Source organism: Hippocampus bargibanti, linkage group LG14 (genome assembly GCF_051943395.1).
Source record: "Hippocampus bargibanti isolate YZ-2025 linkage group LG14, ASM5194339v1, whole genome shotgun sequence".
In the NCBI taxonomy this organism is placed as follows: domain Eukaryota; kingdom Metazoa; phylum Chordata; class Actinopteri; order Syngnathiformes; family Syngnathidae; genus Hippocampus; species Hippocampus bargibanti.
In genome coordinates, this window is record NC_142747.1 from 8,791,922 (window position 1) to 8,810,825 (window position 18,904).

Here is an 18,904-nt window from a genome sequence, read left to right on the forward strand (position 1 = left end):
TCCAAAAAAATATCGATATAACCGGGACTATCGATATATCCGACCCTGTTTGCATATAATTTTCTCCGTGCGTGCATAGAAATAGTATCGATATAACCGGGACTATCGATATATCCGATATCGTTATAACGAGACTTTACTGTATATATATATATATATATATATATATATATATATATATATATATATATATATATATATACATACGGTAAGATGCTGGCAGGGAAGCCTACATGGAACGCCATAACCAGGTGGCTGGCATCTCTACCGAAACATCTGTGCGGAGTATGGACTGGAAACCCCAAGGTCAATATGGGAAACACCTCCCAAGGTAGTAGAGAAAGACCGAGCAAAGATCCTGCGGGACTTCCAGATACAGACTGACAAGATGGTAATGGCCAACCAACCAGATATCGGGGTCATAGATAAAGGGCCGTTGTCGTGGATGTAGCAGTGCCGAGTGACGGAAACATCAGAAAGAAGGAACATGAGAAAATCGAGAAACAAGGGCTCAGAGAGGAGCTGAAGAGAGCCTGGAAGGTAAAAGTGACAGTCGTGCCTGTGGTGGTCGGAGCACTCGGACCCCCAAACTCGACGAGTGGTTGCAACAGATCCCGGGAACAACATGGGATATCTCGGTCCAGAAATATATATACATATATATAGCGGCTGGATAGCTCAGTTGATAAGGCATCAGTTTGGCATATGGGAGACGAGGGTTCGAATCCCACTTGTGGCAGAGAAAATGAGCACAAAAACATCATCCAGTGTGGGTGCTTGGGCAAGACCCTTCATGCTAATGCCTACCTCATAAAAATGATGAGAGACAATAAATGGAATGACATGCCGGCTCAGACGTCGCCCGGCCAAACAAGGTCTGCGTCAGGTGCTGGGGAACCAGAGCACCCTGATGAAAAATGGGCTACTGGAACAAAGTGGAGATGGACGAGATGCGATAACATGGCTCTCTTGGAATGCTGCTACTACTCAAGCAACCCTAGTCAGAGGGGTTACATGCGGAGAATGGGGGCTGAATGGTTACTTCGAAACCCACAGTCACGGTTGACCACGAAACAACTAGTAGCTCAGTGTTCCAATATCCACAAACGGCAATTGCTATTACAACTTGAGATTAATGAGGTACAACACAAATTCCGAGATGAAGGGCCCCAGGCTGCCACATCAGAGGAAGAGGTTCAACCATAGATTGGGAGGCAAGCCCCAATGTCCCAATGTCCCAATCTCATCATTCATCAATGAATGATGAGATTGGGAAGCCAGCCCCAATGAATGAAATGCTGAGCGAGGCAGCAACTGACCTGAGAGATAAGATCATGGCAAGAATGAAAACTGGGCAACTAAGAAACCGATTACAACGGCTATGTGAAGTACCACCTGAAAGTCTCATGGAAACTCTGAATGCAGCACTGAGAACAATCCCGACGGAACGATCACGGAAACCAATGAGCTGATATACACCTCAGCATCAGTGATCCTAGAGATGCTTGGCTACAAGAGCAACCATGAGAGCCACGAGATTCATTACCCACCATGGAAAAGACGGTTGGAGGCCAAGATCAAGGCGGCTCGGAAAGATGTGAGTCAATAGACGGAGATCCAGAGAGGTGTGAATAAAAATACCCAAGAGGTACATGCAGATAAACATACCTGAAGCACTCCAAACTGCCAAACAAAGGCTCCAGGCCTTGTCCAGTCGCCTAAAGAGGTACACGAAAGAGAATGAGGCCAGAAGAATAAACAGGCTGTTCGCAACACAACCTGCGAAAGTGTACGCTCAGTGGCAGGGTTCTAACAGCAGAGCAGACCCTCCAAGGCTGGAAACTGAAAGATACTGGAAAGGCATATGGGAGAAGGAGGTCGCACATAACAGCAGTGCACAACGGCTGGTGACTCTGAAAGAGGAGCACAGCAACCTCCCTGAACAGAACCCAGTTACCATCACAGCGGCAGATATACAAGGAAGAGTCTCAGGTATGAAAAACTGGACGGCACCAGGCCCGGATATGATCCACACCTACTGGCTAAAGAAACTCACAGCTCTCCATGAGCGCCTAGCAGCACAAATGAACCAGTTGCTGATGGATGGGACTCACCCAGGATGGCTAACCGAAGGGCGAACAATCCTGATCATGAAGGATTCCTCAAAGGGTGCAGTTCCTTCCAACTATCGGCCAATAACCTGTCTCTCCACAACATTTCTACAACTACATTTCTCCAGCTCGAATGACATCCCGATGTTACTGCTGTAGATCCTGGTTGTGTGGATCTATGTCCCTTTCACTCTTAGCATACAGCTTTATGTCATCCATGTAGAGGAGGTGACTGAATGTAGCTCCATTTCTGAGGCGATATCCATAGCCTGTCTTGGTGATTATTTGGCTGAGGGGGTTCAGTCCTATGCAGAACAGCAGTGGTGAGAGTGCATCACCTTGGTATATTCCACATTTGATGGACACTTGCGTGGCTTGCCATTGGCTTCAAGTGTGGTTTTCCACATCCTCATCGAGTTTGCAACGAAGGCTCTCAGGGTCTGTTGACCTTATACAACTCCAAGCATCCAGTGATCCATGTGTGTGGCATCGAGTCATATGCTTTCTTGTAATCAATCCAGGATGTGCACAGGTTGGTATGTCGGGACCTGCAGTCTTGTGCGAATGTTCTGTCAACCAGCAGCTGATGTTTGGCACCTCTAGTATCTCTATCAATGCCTTTCTGTGCTTTGCTCATGTATTGATCCATGTGTCCACTTATCTTAGCCGCAATGATGCCTGACACGAGCTTACATGTTGTGGAGAGATAGGTTATTGGCCGATAGTTGGAAGGAACTGCACCCTTTGTGGAATCAGAAACAGGAACAAAGCAGAGATGGACGATATATATTATATATATATATATATATATATATATATATATATATATATATATATATATATATATATATATATTATATATATATATATATATATATATATATTATATAATACATTATATAAAACATACATATATTATATATGTATGTGAATGTTTATGTTTTTTGCAATGTACTATATTATTTCATTAATAAATGTGGATATTTAAAATCCTTCATTGAAACTGATGCTGTGCGCATTAGACATTTAAAGCTCATCTCTTATTCACTGGCGGCCCCTTCTTCTTACTCCCTGATGCCCCCTACCATCATCTCCGCTCCAAGGTCCCTTCGAAGGAAATTGCTGATTTATTTTGCATTGGCACTATGAATTTTAAGTAAGTCCTATTAAAAGAGGCCGCGCTCTAAATGGTTTTGCTTCTTAACACGGTCTATTTTTGCCTGCTAAATCTAAAGCCATGGCAAAGTAAGTTCAAAGTGATTAGGATGGTGTTTGCTCAGTGAAATAAAATATTGAAGGAGAGTAATGTAGTTACACCATACAATTTTATGCAAATGTTGGATTAAAAAATGTAGGTATATCGTCGTCGGCCTCCATCGGTCATGGCTGACCATGGATGACTGTCCCGGTGGACAGTGTGCCTGGGCGGTGTATTATGGAGAGCAGGTTGTCGCCTATGCAGCTTGCTCTCCCTCTCCACCACGCTGACTGGACCAAGGAACAGCTGAGCTGATACAATTTGGGGTCAGTATGGTCGCAGGAGCTGCCGGAAAGGTAGCGGAGTTCGCCACCAGACCGCCTTAGGTGCGCCATTACCGGATTGATTTCGGGTTTACTCCCATAGGAGCTGCCGGAAAGGTGGCGGATCTCGCCACCAGACCGCCTTAGAGGCTCCGGAGACTCGTGGATGGCGGGGTCGTCTTTACACCCGTGTAGGTCTATAGGACCTACCCACTGCCAATGTACAGCACCTGGTATTCCCAGGCGGTCTCCCATCCAAGTACTAACCAGGCCCGAGCCTGATTAGCTTCCGAGATCAGACGAGATCGGGCATTCTCAGGGTAGTATGGCTGTACGTAGGCATATACATACAGGGTTTTAAATCAAAACATTTTTGTCCCAAGTTTCACTAATTTTAAAAATCTTCTGACATCCCGATAAAATTAAAGTGAGTTCACCAAACTGGCATTCCGTACTTTGAGATGCTTCCATTTCAATAATACACAAAAAGTGGCACTTCTTGTATTTTGCTTCATTAGGGGGAAATGGGAATTGTTCTCTACAACTTTCTGTAAATAGACCAATTTAAATCCTGAACGGCCATATAAGAGGTCATGTATGAATTGGCTTTTATATTTTACGATCAGAGTATGTTTAGGACATGTGAGAGGATAATGGCTGAATTGTTCCTACATTATTGGAGGGCATGAGTTGACAACTGCACGATGCTTAAACGATTGAATTAATATTGAAAATACACTACACAAGTACTGTAACCATTTCCCCATTTCTCTCAAATTCTTCCACAATAAATTATTTTAACCCTGCCTTTATGGCCTTTGTTTTGCTGCCTTTGGAAATGAGAAGAACATGGACTGAAAATACAACAGAGTAGAATTGGAATTCACACACAAACAAACAAAAATAAGTTGCAGCCGGTATTCGCTCAGTGCGTGGTGAAAAGTAGAACAAACAAGGTCAGGGCAAAGGTCCATTGCTGCATAGCAACTGGCTGCTGTCAAGATGAAAGTGACCTATGGATAGCCAGAGTATATGTTTGTGCAAACGCCTGCAACCGAGGCTCGGGCTGCATGGCGGATCGGAACCTTTGCGCACTGCAAGGCTTAATTACACTGACACATGAATATACGTAACATGCCAGGCGGTATTAATAATCAAATACTCCTCTCACAGGGGATTTCGATGCACATTATTATCTTTGGAGCTAACAGAGGGTGGGAGAGGCGCCGCTAAAAAAAAATCACATCCTATCTTCATGATTTTCATTTTTTGCGATTAAGGTATTGTTTTGCCAAGGCACAAGTAAAAGAAAGGAGTTCCATTTTGTACAAATGAGCAGGGGAAAAAAATCACTGTAGAGGTTAATGTTTGTTATTTGCCACTTATACAGAAGAATCATTTACACTTGTGGACAATTTAGAGACTTCAAATGAGCTCACATACATATTTTGAACAATTGTTAGGAAAACGCCATGTAAACAACACATAGGAAGGATAAGCCAAGACATCGAGCCAGAGAGGCGGATTGCGCGAAGCACTGGGTCATTAAGGTAAAAGATGCTAACTATGTAAACATAAACCAAATTTTTACATATTCTAAAATTCTACTTGCATTATAACGTGATTGAGCATCATCATATGTATAAGACTGGAAATATATGTTTTTTCTTTGTGGAGCAGTTTTGCAAGTCATCGACTTCATTTCGAGGAGCATCTATCAAATTTTGTGGAGGAATTGGGAGTGGGTGGCTGGTTGGGCAGGTTAATCCCAGGGATCTGAAGTGCACTAACCACTGCAGCCACAGCCCATCTTCTATGGTTACTTTTTGCAACACCAAAGCAGACACACCACCCACAAGTGAAACATCTGATATGGATGAGGAAAAGAGGCTTACTCTTGACTGTGAGGTACATGGACTTGCTGACGTCAGCGCCCACATCGTTGCTGACCTTACACAGGTAAAAGCCGTTGTCGTCCTCCAACACGTGTTTGATCAGCAAAGAACCATTACTCAGCTGCTGGATGCGAGAGCCGCTGTTTAGGAGGATGGGTTGAAAAAGGGGGACCCCTGCACCTGTGGCATCGAAAGGGAAAATGGTCAGTCAATACACAGGAAGGACTTACATGTACAGGATATCAAGGGGGTGAAAAAGTTTCTATTCAAAGGCCATGATTTTCAAAATGGACCGATGGAGGTCATTTGAATGAGTGTTCACGCGCCACCATCTTGGGAAAAACAAAAAAACACAAATAACAAATAATATAACAGCACAAAGACTTCCTGTACCCTCTTTGTGATGACATGAAGCAGTTCTAAATGGTGAGGATCAAAACATCCATTTCAGCAGTGGATCAGGGACGTCATGGTGGAATTTACACGTCTACTACAAGCTAAATTTTGAAAGCAAACACGAAGCTGTAGCATCCATTGACGAAAATACATTGTCTCACATCTCCTGTCCCACAAAAATCCGCTTCAATTCCAAGCCGCGACAGTTCTGCATACACATTGGCGCTTTGCACTGACGCTCCTTTATTTTATCGCGGGCTTCTCAAGCTATGCATCCATCCAACCGCAGACTGTCCAACAGCACCGACCTTTCCGCTAAACAAAGCGGGGCTGTGAAGATGCTGCCCATTACAGGCGCAAAAAAGCACAATGCCCCCAGAGCTGTCCAGCGATGACAGTCAAATGGCACCGACATTCTTCCCATTCAAAAACAGTACTTGCATATTCATGCTGCCGAAAGGTGCAACCGCTCAGCAGAGTCTCATCCTTGATGATTGTGGTGGCCAAAAATGCTGAAAAACAATCCGCATCCGCTCCACACGACGCACAACAACACAAAGTGACAAGAGAAAACACAATAACAAGACAAAAACTACAAAAAAGGCAAGGCTCGTGAGAGCACTAGCTGACGGCTGCCTCCTCAGGCGCCATCTTGGAAAAAAAATGTTCACAATGTTTGTATTTTATGAATCACACAATTCATTAAATATTTCAATGAACCAAATTGAGCCCTGGTGGGCCTGATAAAAGAATGGTGCATGCCGTATGTTATTTAAGGGCTATGTCTGGCCTGCTTGTGATTTTTTGTTAACATTTTTAGTAGAACTTAAAAAAGTGAGGCTATAAATTCAAAAATAAAATGTAAGCGGTTTTCTGTTATTCCTATTAGTTACCAAGCATTTCCATTTTAAATGAGGTTTGTGAGTTAGTCAGTTATCTATCTAGCTAGGTAGTTAGTTGGTTAGTTGGTTTGTTAGTATTACAACAGACATTGGACATTGGAGGCAAGTTTGCAATCACACAGATTTTGAACAATCATGTAGTATATTCTCATTCCTAACTAAGTTTCCCGTGGGTGTATGAAAACATATTATCACATGTTGTCATGACCCAGACCAAGATGATTACGATGCCCACTCTGTGTGCTTCATTTGAGTGCATGTGTTTACAGATTTGATGACAAAGCCCTTCAGATTTTGGAAGGATTGTAAACATGTTTCTTAACACCGGGTCTAAATCCTTAAACCGGCCAACAGCTGCAGACTGTGGCGTCGAGTGCTGAGCTACCGATGTGATGCAATCAGGGCGGCCGTCATGCTCATGTTGAACAAGGCAACAGATTGGTCTCGGATGGAGATCAGTCTCAATGTGAGGCTTTGCCAGTCGGATGGACTGTATTTAGGCAAGGATTAATATGCATGTTTTGAGTGGACAACTCTCAGGATCTTTTTTGTTTGTATAGAAGATAACGAAACAAGAGGACAATTATTTGTTTGAGGACTTTTAAAAACACTGTCATGATCAAACAATCACAACATGGATTTTTCTTGATGACAAATACAGTTCATGAAAAACTGAAGTCTTACGTAAATGTCACAAAATGCCATATGCCTTCGATTTATAGGTTTTCCTTCGTGAAGTAGACACCGTTGATGTCCATAATTATTAAAAGAAAGGAGTGTGAAACTTGGATGTGTCTCTAACAAGGATAAGGGCTAAGCCATCAAGAGAGCTAACTGTGAAAATGTTGGATTTCACCTTGCTCATTTATAGTCAAACACATTTCAACTATGTTAGACATTAAAAAACTGCATGTAAAGATCATCCAAATTAGTGATTTTCTTTTCCTCTCTAGCTCTTTATTGAAAGGCAAACACACATAACAAGACTTAATTTGATAGTAAAAAACAGAAATCAAGGTATGTGATGCCTCGCTATAAAAACAGAGTCCCTTAAAGTCACTCCAGAATTTAAGACAACCATTTCAGTTTCGACCGAGAAATGTTCTAATATTTCAAAGAATATTTCTGTGGATTTATTCCAGGCATATTTGACAAAAAACTTATGATGTGTATCAGTTCCTCTAACTCTGATAACTTTAATGTACCGGGTGTTCTTTGAAAATCTTTGACAGGGGACTTAGATGCCAATCAGAAATGATCATGCCTGTCTCTCTGTCTCTGTCTCTGTCTCTGTCTCTCTCTCTCTCTCTCTCTCTCTCTCTCTCTCTCTCTCTCTCTCTCTCTCTCTCTCTCTCTCTCTCTCTCTCTCTCTCTCTCTCTCTCTCTCTCTCTCTCTCTCTCTGTCTGTCTGTCTTTCTCTCTGTCTCTCTCCCTCTCCCCCCTCACTCCATCCCCCCTCCCACCCACTCTCCCTATTCCTCTCCCTCTCTGTTTCTCTCTCTCTCTTTCTCTCTCTGTCCCCCCCCCCCCACGCACACACATGTGCGTGCATGAATCCCATCAAAGGTTGAAAAACAGTATTTCATTGTTTTGATCATAGAAGTGCATGAACACACTTGCACAAATCATCATCGGTTGCAGTCTTTCTGTTGGTGAAGCTTTCATCCCCAGTTATATGGATGAGGTAGCAAACACCTGGGACCTCGCTTCATGCGCTCCACTCGTGAGGTTGAACTCACCTGCTACCTTCCAGTCTGCACGCCAGCCTCCCTTATTGTTCTTTTATGCCCTGGTGTGTTGCCTGTTTTTTCCATCATGGGGTCTTTCTCGTGGATTTGGGGTGACAACTTGAAAGCTGAGTAGATGGATGTGTGTGCTTTGTGCATGCATCAATATGCCCCAACTTCTTCATGTGTATAAATGCACACACCACCCAACTAAATACAACTCAGCCAACTCAAAACAAAATAATGACCAATCCGACCAATGAATCGTATGTGCTTACTGATGAGTCTCTCAGGTGAAAGTATCATTTTACGGCAAATATTGTACCTTTAGAGTGCTCCCATACAATGGTGGGTGGTGGGTATCCTTCAGCAGAGCAGTTGAGAGTGACAGTTTTCCCATAGATCCCATCTTGGTCCTCGGGTTGAACCACAAACTGAGGAGGAACTTTACACACAGAGTGGTCTATAAATGTAATGAGTTATTCTTTGATAAGTCAGTGTGGAGAGGGGTCTTTGGGCAATGGCGGAGAACAAAGTCGTGGCCACCATGGATGATGGGGCTCAACGAGCAGTGCGTCATAGGAACGAACGGTGGACAAGTCCATACCAGCTGATGTTTTTTTTTTGTTAGCTTGTTTGTTTTTTTCTGTATTCATCATTGCGGATCATGATGATTGGAAAACATGTCGTTTAAATTCTTAGATACTTAACAGATTCAGTAATCGCTTGTTGCCAGAATTCACAGGACTCAACCAGAACTACCCCATACGCTGATGAAAAATGTCATATGTCAATCATGCCTACATGGCGTTTGAATGGATTAGGCTCAGTGTGGCTGACTAGATATTCTAAATTATATCTTGTAGAATTGTATCTTACCAATGAAACTACAGTACAGTAAAGTCTCATTATATCGATATCGGTTATATCGGTAGTACCGCTTATTACGATACTATTTCTATGAACGAAGGAGAAAATTACATGCGCGCAGGGTCGGATATATCGATAGTCCCGGTTATATCGATATTTTTTCGGACTCCCGAGAATATCGATATAACGAGACTTTACTATATTTCAGAGTACCATAATGCACTGTTCAGAGTTGCCATTGGCCTCACCTCGAACAATTAGCTGACTCTGATGTTCCACAGCGGCCGCTTCATTGCGGGCAATGCACGTGTAGTTGCCATTGTGGTCAGGCGTCAGGTTGGAGATTCTCAGTGAGCTGGTGAAATCAATGTTATCCACAGTCACGCCCAGACTAGTCGGAATAGGCCGTCCATCTTTTTGCCAGGTGATGTCCAGAGGCCGGTCACCTGACATCACCACGCAGGGGATGAAAACACGCTGACCGATGGTGAATCGCTGAAACTCAAAGGGCTGAATGTAGGGGGGGACTGAAGAAAAAGCAGGGGAGACAAGTGGGGAGACATACAAAGGTAGATAGTCTATAATTAGAAATCATTTCAGATGTCAGAGCGCATTTATTTCTTTGAATTCAACCGACATCCTGTAATTTTCTTACTACGGTTCTTTGGAAATGTCATTGAGGAACATAAAGAAACTGAAAAGCGAAGAATTCTGGAATATGTACTTAAATTGCTGACGTTCACCTTTAAGGGCTTCAACGTTTACATTTATTTCATGCATAGTCGTCCAGTGCTTGTTTTATTAAATGATGATGGTCCCGGGGATTGCATATTGAGAAAGAAAGAAACAACTTCTCATCCAAAGCATACCACACCATGTGTCCAACATGGTGGCATCATTATCCAAATACATCTGGAGTTAAATGCATGTCCATGAAAATTCTACCGCTCAAAAACATTTCTGTATATTTTGAGCCACACCGTTGTCCAAACAGTTATGTTGGAGTAGTTCCAGGAGAAGTTCAATATTTCCGCCCTGTCTGATATTTAAGAGCGGAATTCGAACAGTACTCATTTTCTGGCAGTGTAACTTGATCCCACTCATCTACTGTAAACTCTATGTTACCGACCCTGTACATACCTTCATAAAATATGTTGCCAAATGGCCTGCTTATTTAAATAATTACAGTAATTAGGGAGGCACAATCTGGACTGTAATTAATGTATCCCACACTCCTGTGTGGGTGGTAAAGACATTGATCAACAATGACAAGAATAGCGCTTGAACTCAAGGTAGAAAGGCAACCCGCCAACATAAGACAGAGTTACGCAATAAGCTATATTACGCTTGTCTCTTGGAAACCATCAGCAATTGCACGAGTCATATGTGGTTGAGTGTCCAGTGAAATCAAATAACTGTGAAAATAAGTGAGGCTGATTATTTAATCCCCAGCAAAATGGAGATAATGGACTCTGGCGGTCCCTGAAGATCGCTGTGTATTTTAAGCATGAGCGGGTTGAAATTAACAAATGCATTCTCCCAGCATGGCACCGCTGGAAAGTGTTGTTTTGGACCATGGGCCTCTCTTGCGTTCTCACTCTTCTCTCACCACCTCTGTTCTCCTTGCTTCACGACACAGTGTAATGTGGCAGCAGCGGCATCCTTGCATACCGATCAGATGGAAATGGAGCATAATGGGGAAACCCTCCTTCGTCTTTCTAATTATAGCTTGTAAGAGCTAGGCGGAGATCAGCTCTGTGATATCATTAGCGCACGTACAGTCTTCATTAACTAGCATGATGAGGTAAGAAGCAGGTAGCTATAGTTCTTGGTCTGTGATGAATTGGAAATATTGAACCGCTAGCTGCTTCCCTTCCTGTGTGAGCTTACTAGTTTATCTGCCTGCTCAAGCCTTTCTCAGTGATGCACTTTGGAATTGAATCTAGTCTTGCTAAAAATAAACATGAGAATTTTTTGCTTCACATTTATTTCAAATTAGGATGTAGTGACCTGCAAGGGGCAAAGACACAAGGACCTACTGTACGTATATTGTACTATGCATGCCAGGCCACAAGTTGGCAGAATAGTATTCTGGTAGTTTTTCATCCTGTGTCTTTGGCAGTAGGCGGGGTACACTGTGTACTGTTGTCAGCCATTCACATGGAACCGTCTCACCACAGGACAATTTACATATAGTGTTCTATTAACCTGCAAGGCATGTTTTTGGAATGTGGTAGGAAACCGGAGAACCAAGAGAAAACCCATACAGGCACATGGAGAAAACTCCAAACAGGAATGCTTGAGTTGGAATCGAACCTCACACCTGTACTGTGAGACGGACGTGCAAATCAGTCGAACACCGTGCCGCCGACATTAGACCATAAAGATAAAATAGATACTTACCTCTCACACGGAGGTGAACACTTTGGGTGTCCATCTTGTTGGGTTGGACCATCACTTTGCAGTTATACTCTCCTGCGTCTACCTGCTGCACATTGGTGAGCCTCAGCGTGCCGTTGTTTTCGAAGGCCCGCTGTCGATGATTGAATGGCAACAAAGCTGAGTTCTTGTACCACTTGATGGAATAGTAAGGATAGCCAATCACACGGCAATGAATGAAGGCATCCCGTCCAGCGATGGCGGTGACGTTTTTCATCAAACGGATGCTGGCACGGCCTGAGAATGGGAGTGGTTCAGAAAGAACTCCTTATGAGGACATTTATCGGCTGGTGTGTAAGGCTGCGAGAGCTGTGTCGCTTGCTGCGGTGATGTGTACACAAAACAGTCACTTTGCGAGTTATCACACAAAACAATGTCAAGTGCTAATAAAATGGAAAACAGCTTCCCCTGTGGTCCTTTGACGTCTTGGCGAATTATTGCTGTTGTTTTACTTAGCCCTCAATTTTTTAGTTTCAGCGGAAGGCGACAGAATTACATGCAGATTCAAGTGTTCAAAATCCGAGGGGAGGATTGAATTCAAGTAATATCGTGTACATAAAAAGCACAATGACTTAAAAAAAAGTTATGCTGAGGGGAGAAAAAAATATGAATGAACAAAATAAATGAAAGTTGTTAAAACAGACTGAAGACACACAAAAAGGTTCCCACTAATACAAACCAACCAAATTGACATTTCTCTTTCTCAACACTTAGATGAGTGCCACATCCAAGCAGACAGACAGATACTCAGAAAGACAGACAGGTATGTGTATTGTTGTTTTTGGAGGAGCTGATTTGACAAGCACCTCTTACGTTTATTCGAGCCTGGTGGTACACAAGGCCGGCTGAGTTGCTGCACGTGCACCGGTACACGCCGCCGTCCTGCACCTGCGTGTGGGTCACGTTGAGCTGGCTGACCACGTGGCCCTCATGTGTCTCGGAGTGTCCCAGGTGATGATGGCTATCTTTAATGACCGGGTCCTCATCCAGAGACCACATGCACCGAGGCGGCGGCGTGCCCCTGACGTTGCATACCAGGAAGACGGGCTCATTTGGGTTCACCACCTTTTCGCTGAAGGAGGAGAGGATCTTTGGTGTACCATCTGTGGAGGATGATGAGACGCAAAGGGGATGTGCTGATGAATAAAATATGGCGGCCACCTACATGCAATTTCAGGGCACAATCACCAGGGTACAATCATACTGGGTGGATAGAAATTATCGCCACTCTTTACTCTCACGGGTAGAAAGTCTTCAATGTATTGCTTTCTATATCGTCTGTATTGCTGTCATACGGTATCAAAATCTGCAGGTAAAATTAGACAAAGCTATGACTTTTATGAACTGTGCCACATTGGTGAGATGGCAGACACTAATTGGATAAGCAGTGACAAATATTATCTTTGTTTCCAGCTTTCTCAGACATACATTATTGGACAGTCTCCTTTGAATTAATCGACTTACAACTTTGACTTTGGTTACCTCTTGAGAGCTCTTAATTGACAGATGAGACATTAAATTATCTAGGAAATTTCTTAAAACCGAAGCACAACCTGCAAGACATCTCACACGATATTGCACCTACGAAAATAATTTACACAATCACGGCATGAGCCGTCTGTCCGTCCCCTCCCTGTGTGGAGTTTGCATGTTCTCCCCGGGCCCGTGTGGGTTTTTCCGGGTGCTCCGGTTTCCTCCCACACTCCAAAAACATGCATGGCAGGCAGATTGACCACTCCAAATTGCCCCTAGGTGTGAGTGTGAGAGTGACTGTTGTATGTCTTTGTGTGCCTTGTGATTGGCTGGCAACCAGTTCAGAGTGTCCTTGTCCTTGTGCCCGAAGACAGCTGAGATAGGCTCCCGCGACCCTAATGAGGAATAAGCGGTACGGAAAATGGATGGATGGATGTTTCAAGGGTCAAAAATGGGTTGGCAAACTCCACTTTCTCTGGAGCCGTATCCTGCTTGTTATAGATCAATCCTTCCTCCAACACACCCAATTGAAACGATCATCTTATCAGCAAGACCTGTACAGGCCTTAAACTATCATAATCATATTATCAAATTGCCAGAATATGTTCTCTGTATTTGTTGTCATTTGGTTTGGCACATGACGGCAGCCATATTTATTACATTTTCATTCGGGAGGTGTTATAATAATAATAATCCTTTTCATTTTAAGCGTCTTTCAAAGCTCTCAAGGACACTTTACAGTCACAGACAAGCATAGGTACTATAATAAATAAAATCACAAATATCACATATAGAATACAATAAATCAAATACAATTATAAATAGAAACAAGAGACAGAGCTACACAGAAAATGCCATTTTAAATAGGTGGGTTTTGAGATGGGATTTGAAGGTGGAATGTTGTCTTAGGCAAACAAAGAGTGTAGCTCCATTTTGAAATATCCACCATTTATTATCAGATAATCCGGGTGTGCTGCGCACATGATTATAGATAATCTTTTTACAGTTTCGTGGCTGCAGGAGACAGTTGCCTGAGCAACACTGCCGAGGTAACCACATTACATGCATGTGCTGTGATTTTGCATGTGTTTTTGGCATCAGGGATCATGATGCTAATGGTGCGCTATGCTAATGATGCATGTACACAAACGGTGACTGAATTGTTACCTTCAAGGATGACTTGCACAAAGTCCTGGGCAGACATTTTGCCCTTCCTGGCAAAGCACTGATAGGCCCCTCCATCACTCTTTGATATTCCTTCCATGATGAGGTTCTCCCGGTTGAGACCGGTGAAACGGACGTTGTTGCCGGGGTAAATGATCTCTCCATTACGGTACCACGACAATTCATACTCGTCAGAGCCGCTCACGCTACATGAAAGCGACACCTTGCTACCCACGCTGCCTTTCACCTTCCGTGGGCTGACCATTGCCTTCAAAGGTTCTGTGGATACAAAGGACCATTCACAGGAAATTTCATGAAGGGTTTTGCTCAACGCAACTTAATAAGAATTGAAAAAAAGCCTCACGTTTAACGTGCAGGTGGCCCATGACCTCTGCGTTGCCATAGCTGTTCCAAACTTCACAAACATACGTCCCAGAGTCACTCGGCAGTGTGTTCTCTATCAGTAAACCCGCGATGGTCTGGCGGAAGCGACTATCTGGCTCCAGGGGGCTGTTGTCCTTGAGCCAGCGGTACTTGGGGAACGGGTAGCCCGATGCCTTGCAGGGCAGCTCCACCCGATGATTAATCATCACGTCGCAGTGTTCGAAGCCGTCTAAGATGCCTGGCTCAGCATTTATGGGGTCTGGATAAAAGAGGTGAGTTTAGAGTTAGCGTTATTGAGGTTTGAGTGTCGCTCGGCATTTGGAAGCAGAATCAAATGTTGATTATGTCAAGTGAAGATTCTGTACTTGATGGTATATAACAGGGGTGTCAAAGTCATTTTTTGCCGCGGGCCACATTGTAGTTATGGTTTCCTCTCGAGGGCCGTTATGAATTTGGGGAAGCCATTAGAATGTTTAATCCCCTCCACATATTACATATAGGCACACAACAAATTAATGAATACGTAGTTTTCAGATCTGAAGTCAAGAATAATGACTGTTATTGTGGTTTACATCCAAAAATATGACACTTTGGTTCAGATTTTAGCAAACATCATGGAATTTCACAAGTCTTATTTGCTTTCGCGGGCCCAAAAAAATCTAGGGCTTGACTTTGGTATACCTGTGGTATACACACCTGTGGTATGTAATGCGGTAGGCGAGGAAGAGCAAGTGTGTGTCAACCAACTTCAAAATAGAAATTGAATTGGTGCTTTTCTGAGCCGCCAAGCTTTTAACAAATAGAGCAGCATTACAGCCATATTGCATTTAAGCTTCACTTGCAGAACACTAAACTCTTAAATATTAGGCCAAGGACACTTTGTTTTCTTCCAATTCTTGCTTTGTCCCCTTATCAGTCAACCGGATTACACCAAAACTACAAGCTCATTTTCTCAAGACGTGGTGGAGCTCGGGGAATTACAAGAGAGGAAGAGAAAACGGAGAATAGAGAATGGACGACTTGGAAATGGGGACCGTGGCTGTTGGACATCATACGTACAGACGTCTATAATCCAATGAAAGAACACCAGTGACCTTCTAATATTGTCATATAACCTATGACAGTGCATCACTCTGTCTCTTTTCTATTGTGACTTCATACGGACCTGACACAATGAGACGTGCACTGTTGCTCTGTCGAGTCTCCCCGGTGTAGCGGTGACGTGTGGTGCAACGGTAGTTATTCAGCCCATCCTCAGGCAGGACGTCTGAAATGTACAAGGCTCCTGTGGGCGTGATGAGATATCTTTGTCCTGTAAAACACAAACACACAGACGCACACACATTATGCAGTTATTGCAGCTCAAATACCTTCAAAACACAGGATACGGTATTGTATTTGGATTGTAGACTGTTGCAGTTTTAATATTTACAATAGTGGTTTGGGGCCATAACGGCTTTCGAGATAGGTGCTTCAAGCTTCCATGAAAAATGCATGTGCAAGCAGTTGTGTTTGTCTGTGTAGCTTAAAAAAATATATGCAAGCACCCTATGGTCGCATAATGTTAACCCCGATACATAACAAACGAAACCATCCCACTAAACGGCCATGTTACCGCACATATTTTCATATGCAACACCAGCACGCTCGCACACAAAAAGTCCAAAGCAATTAGCTGTGTAATGTTAATCAGAAGCATTAAAATGCACTGTAATTATGTCAAACGGCAAAAGTTTTTCTTTAATGCTACTCTTGAGATTAATTTGTATGGAAGAAAAGCAAAGGTTAGTTTACTATGCTTACATTTTTGACGATTAAACTAACAAAACAAAAGAAACCTTGTGGGGCTTGGCAAATGGGTGGTGTGTGTGTGTGTGTGTGTGTGTGTGTTTGTGTGTGTGTGTGTGTGTGTGTGTGTGTGTGTGTGTGTGTGTGTGTGTGTGTGTGTGTGTGTGTGTGTGTGTGTGTGTGTTGGTGAAGGGCGGGGCAAAGTGGCAGAGGCGAAGGAATGGCAAAGCTATTGTAAGCATTGACCTAGATAGAATAGACAATAGATCTCTCGGATTTGGTGTCTTGAAGGGCTTTTACTGGTTTACATGCAGTAGAAATATCCTCAGAGCAAGTGAAATTTATGAAGATGGAGGCAAGTAGTGAGGGTCTAACCATGTGCAAGTGTGTGTGTGTGTGTGCGTGTGTGTGCGTGTGTGTGTGCGTGCGTGCGTGTGTGTGTGTGTGTGTGTGTGTGCGTGTGCGTGTGTGTGTGTGTGTGCATGCGCGTGTGTGTTTAGGTGCTGGTGGCATGTGTGCATGTGAGCGTTCCTGACAATAGTGGTAGGACATCTTCTTGGGGCATGAGGAGCGGGGAAGATACGAAATCAAAGAGACGGTTAAATATAATTTTCCAAACTTGCTGGCTGCGTGTATGTTTCATTTCTGCAAAAGACTCACAATATTTAACAAGTGGGTGATGAAATGGGGCATAAGGTAAAAAGACGTTTTGGTGCAACGAAACACAAGTGTCTATTATGAAGCCGTAAACTCCCTTCTGCTACTCTCATTCTTTTCTCTCCTTCCTCCCGGTGAGCTTCTCCATTTTGTTTCCGAACTAGTCCTTCGAAATCACACAGTGGAATCCATCTTGAGTGAGATAAAATTGTATTTTGCCAGCCGCCGCAATTTTCTCAAGCGCTTCGATGCAACCGGAGTCTTTTGAAGACATTATAGCTCAATTTATTGTGTGATCGAATGAGAGAGGAATGGGAGGCTGAAAAGAATAAGATGGACTGCGATCAAATGGATTCTGTCAACAGCTTGCATCACTAATGGTTGCTTGCGCTCAGGTAAAAGCAGGAAAAAAATAACCGCAACACGTTATAAAGGTGATCTTTAAGATGAGCTCAAATAAATTAGGTCACAAAATTTCTAAATTATCACCGCTTTGCCAAGAGGCGGCAGGTGCTCTTTCTCAGCAAAATACATTTGAGGTACATTTAGATATCAAAATAATTTAATTTCATTTCATTGACTTTGAACCTATATACCCTTATTATAACAAAAAATCACAAATCAAATATATTATTACCAATATAATATGTATGTATGTATGTATGTATGTATGTACCATATTTTCTGCTGTATAAGGCACACCGAAAAGCCTTCATTTTTTTTCAAACTATGACCCTGCGACTAATACTGTGAAGTAATATTGAGCCACAACAGGTCTCGCAACTACAACCAACTCCATTTCCTCCTGTAGAAGAAGTCATGCATAACCTCAGCCTTTACTGTAACGTTATATTTGGAAAACGTCATATATTTATATATTATATTTGATTTTTTTTTATTTGGTCATTGATTGAAGGTGCGCCTTATTCTGTCATTCATTGTGGATGCGCCTTAAACTCCGGTGTGACTTATACAACGGAAAATAAGTTATATAGAGGTTGATAAGCATCACTCAAGTTTGAGTTGAATAATGGAAAATAATGACATTATTTGCACATGAGATGGAATTAGTGTATTGGAAAGAATGTCATTGAGGCATAATCCAAGTTTGAGATTCAAGTTTTTCTTCGAAGGCACGATTAAAATTGGATTGAAAAAGCCTCGAGCACCTGTAAAAGTGTCTTTCTGTGAATGCACCTGCTGTGTGAATAGATTTCAGCAATGCACAAGAATGACAGAGCTGCCATTGACACTCTGTTGAAAAAGGCGTCCTTGGTTTTAAGTGAGGGTTTTGGCATTAGTGCGAGAATACTAAGAGAGTCTCTGTGTCTTCTTTACCCTCAAAAACCTCTGTGTTCCTATTTGGCTCATTCGACTTCCTCTACTGCCTCCTGCACGTTCTCTCCAGCTGTGTGTGTGTGTCCTACATGCTATGGCAGTGTTTAGTTTGCTCCGAACATTGCAATCTTGCAGCTGCTACCATAAACATCTTTCTTTTTTCATCCATATGATTTTATCCTCTCGGGTATGTGACTCTTGACAAATAAAAACAAACAATAATGAACTCATAAATGAAC

The 18,904-nt window shown here is 42.9% G+C and overlaps 1 protein-coding gene and 1 pseudogene across 4 annotated transcripts in view; both read right to left on the reverse strand.

Annotated features, from left to right (window-relative positions):
* The window catches only part of dscamb (DS cell adhesion molecule b), a 114,845-nt gene that overhangs the window by 22,540 nt on the left and 73,401 nt on the right, over nucleotides 1-18,904 (reverse strand). For all 4 annotated transcript variants that reach the window (XM_089013631.1, XM_089013632.1, XM_089013629.1 and 1 more), the window contains exons 4-11: nucleotides 16,048-16,194; nucleotides 14,863-15,141; nucleotides 14,502-14,777; nucleotides 12,668-12,964; nucleotides 11,826-12,098; nucleotides 9,671-9,949; nucleotides 8,878-8,997; nucleotides 5,528-5,707 (exon numbers count right to left, since the gene is read on the reverse strand). In XM_089013631.1, coding sequence (XP_088869757.1) covers nucleotides 5,528-5,707; nucleotides 8,878-8,997; nucleotides 9,671-9,949; nucleotides 11,826-12,098; nucleotides 12,668-12,964; nucleotides 14,502-14,777; nucleotides 14,863-15,141; nucleotides 16,048-16,194 — 1,851 coding nt within the window. The remainder of the gene's footprint in view (nucleotides 1-5,527; nucleotides 5,708-8,877; nucleotides 8,998-9,670; nucleotides 9,950-11,825; nucleotides 12,099-12,667; nucleotides 12,965-14,501; nucleotides 14,778-14,862; nucleotides 15,142-16,047; nucleotides 16,195-18,904) is intronic.
* Nucleotides 3,851-3,969, reverse strand: LOC148888184 (5S ribosomal RNA; annotated as a pseudogene).